The 3259-nt window shown below is 56.5% G+C and overlaps 1 protein-coding gene across 1 annotated transcript in view; it reads right to left on the reverse strand.

Annotated features, from left to right (window-relative positions):
- LOC109383631 (multidrug resistance-associated protein 9-like) overlaps window positions 1–3259 on the reverse strand; it is a 57436-nt gene that overhangs the window by 20276 nt on the left and 33901 nt on the right. The window contains 2 exon segments of the mRNA XM_019644236.1: window positions 1825–1840; window positions 2236–2549. Of these exon segments, the coding sequence (XP_019499781.1) occupies window positions 1825–1840; window positions 2236–2549 (330 nt within the window).

A 3259-nucleotide genomic window follows, 5' to 3' on the forward strand; every position in this document is an offset into this window, starting at 1 on the left:
ACCTATCAGTCCTTCCCCGGAGGGGCTCTGGCCGCGATGACGGCCTTGGAGGCAGAGAGACACCCAGTGGCCCTGCAGCTCGTCCAGGGACCGAGTCTGACTGCTGCATGTCCCGTTCCTATGCAGGGACTTTGGGGAGCAGAGCCACATAGGGTGGAACCCTCTGGCACCAGCAATGTCAATGGCAAGCCGCCAGTGTCTCCTCAGAGGCAGGAAGACACGAATCTGTGTTAGCCTCCCCCACCCCCACCCCCGACCCCGCCTCAGGGGCAGACACCTTACAACAGAGGCTGCCCAGCTGATCCCATGCTGCACATCCGTGACCCCACAGACGTGCCCTGTTTACCTGGCACAACCTTTGTAGCCAATCCTTTACAAACTGAAGGTGGCACAAGGTCCGATGCCCTGTTTGTCTTGAAAAGTTGAGGGGGATTTCAGGAGCGCAATCGTGTGGTGTGAGCAGCTAACCTCAGCTTCCAGACAAGGGGCCATGGGAGGCAAATGAGCTCACTGTGTGTCGGGCGCATTCAGACCCCGGTCATGACCCACTCCACATCGTCCAGTGCCAGAGGGAAACTCACCTGGGAACCCTCGTCTAACCAGAACCCCAGCCACCAGTTGCTGAAGGCAGAGCTGCCGCTCATCAGGAGGAAGAGGGACACTGCGAAGAGAGAGAGGAGGTACCCTGCGAGAGGAGGGGAGAGGTCCGAGGGGTTACCCGGCCAGGGGCCGCAGGGCCGCGGCTTCCGCAGGGCCCAACGCTGATGGGGAGTCCAAAACCTGCACGAGAACGCCCCCACCCCTCCCCTAGAAGGGAACCACCTTCCAGGCTGGTGGGACAGGTCTGGGTGTTGGGTCCGAGAACCCCAGTGGGGACATCTGTTCCACCTGCTTGGAAAGTGGGTTCCAGTTGTCAACATATTGGAGAAACCACCAAAATGCACTTTAATGGAAGTGACTCAGTACTCTCTAAAAACAAACCAATAAAACCCAGGCTTGCTGGGGAGACACAGGGAATGAAAGTATACAGGTGTGTTTTGTGTGCCGACATGGAAACCGTGCTTCGAGCTGATTACTGAGGCTCCCAGTGAGGGCAGGGAAGTCACAGAAGAACCATAGCTGGTGCTGCTGCCGCTCACTCTGCTTCAATAAACAGAGTCTGGCAGCTTTGATGGAGATAAAGGAGGATTCCATTTAAAAGGCCGCATTGTCAGACCTCCGATTTTTAGGGGGGAAATTAAAAGCATGGATAAGCAGCCTTAGCATGAAGAGTCACTGTTGAAGAAATCATAAAATGTGAACCCAACAGTCTAAGAAGGAATTCTTTTAAATACAAAGTAAATTTAAAAACCCGTTGTTTTATACCGAACCTCCAGACGCCTTAATGTACGCGTGATACGTTCTCCAGGTCACGGTTCCTTCCCGGGGGGATTCAGTCTGGACGAGCTGGTGCACTGGAGCTGTGGCGATAAACACAAATCCACTGGCTGGGCAGGTGCCCGGCAGGGCAGGCGCAGCCCTCCCGCGTGCCCCATGCCCCACTCAGGGCGGTTACCCTTCCCTGCCGTTTGCTCTATGCTTTCAAATTCCTAACTCACTTTTGCTCATTTTATTTTGTTTGGTCCTCATGACAGCCTGTGAGGCAGGTGGCTTTTGGTCTTTCAAGACATATTTACTAAGCACCTACTATGTGCTCAGCCCTAGGGAGANCGTTGCTCCGACCTCTCCAGGGTCTTGCAGCTAGTTTTGCAGCAGAGCTGGGGCTCTGGGGCAAATTTCTCTGATTTCCAACCCTTTGCCCTCATGCAACACTCACCATGCTACCTGCTGAGAACTCCAGCTCGCCCAGGAGCAGGGAGGAGCTGGGTGTCCCGGTAGCCTGGGGTCAGTGCTGCCCTCCTGCGTTCCCCCAGGGTGAGCATGGAGGTGGGCACGGGGCACAGCCTCAGTAGGACGCCCCAGTGCCAAGCAGCCTGAAGCCTTTCTCTGCCCACATCAGTGGTTAGGGCAAGGGTGAGTGCTCAGAGCTCAGAGTGACGAAGGACTGGTCTCTCTTCTCCAGCAGCAGGGAGGGCAGGCAGAGCCCCATCCTGGCCGTGGCTTCTTCTCTGCATCACGCCCACCTCAGGGCTGCACTCAGACTCAAATGCTGGATGTACGCAAAGCACTTAGCACAGCCCTGGCGTTTCATCAGTGCAAAACTCAGTGTGCTCCACTGTTTAGACAGGACAGCACCACCTGACACCACCCGGTCATTGTGCGGAGTTAACCAAACGTGTAGGTTTTGTTTGCTCCTTTTTATAAAATAGTGCACTGACCTACCGTAAAAGAATAAAGACGCCCACAGCAAGGCCGGCCAGGACTAGAAGGACGGCAGGAAACACAGCTGCCAGTATCACGAGGATGAACACCACCATGAAGACCTGCTGCAGAAAGTTCTCGGCGTGGAACGGCAGCCTCACGTCCAGCTCGTCCATGTCCTTGGAAGAACGGTTCATCAGCCTGCCGGTGGGCGTCGTGTCGAAGAGGCTCATTGGGCTCTGTGAGATCTGTGGACACAGTTGGAGCGTCAGCGCCTGAGGTGTGTGTTTAGTGCACGCTGGGACTGGGCTGATGAGTGCAGGCAGGGCTTGGCCTTCCTTCCGGGACCCAACACAATGTGCCAGCAATCCCGGGCAAGTGGTCGCCATGAATGACAGTGAATGTGCGAGAGAGCTGGCTCCTGTCTGCAGCTTCCCTCCAAACCTGGGGCACAGCCTGGGGTCCCTTTGGAGGAGGGAAGGTTTTGGTGCCCCATGCCAGTAAAAGGCCAAGTTCCACCATGCCTGTCAGTCCCTAAAATGTGGGTCACAGCTGTGTACTCTGGCCAGGGACCTCACGGCCAGCGGCGATGCCCACTGCAGCAGTGGCACGAGAAGGGGCCTAAAGCACCTCGTGAGGCCCTCGGTGTGCTCAGGGCTCTTTGGAGCAGGAAGATGCCCTCTTGGCCTGCTCATGTCTGCTGCAGTGTGGCATCCTTGGGGAACCTCCCTGACTGCCCCCAGGCTAGCCTCAGGGCCCGCGACTACCGCGCCCTCACAGCTCCCTGGAGTTTGCTTTCACTGTGTAATTACATCTTGGGAGACTCTTCCCAGACTCGGCTGTAAGCTCCATGAGCCCTCTGTCTGTCCCCAGAGCCCAACATAGTGCCTGGCACATTGTAGGTGCTCAATAAACCCTGTTGACGGAGGGACCAGATAAGCATGCCGCTCCCGGGGGC

The sequence above is a fragment of the Hipposideros armiger genome, unplaced genomic scaffold (assembly GCF_001890085.2).
Source record: "Hipposideros armiger isolate ML-2016 unplaced genomic scaffold, ASM189008v1 scaffold_4, whole genome shotgun sequence".
Taxonomy (NCBI): domain Eukaryota; kingdom Metazoa; phylum Chordata; class Mammalia; order Chiroptera; family Hipposideridae; genus Hipposideros; species Hipposideros armiger.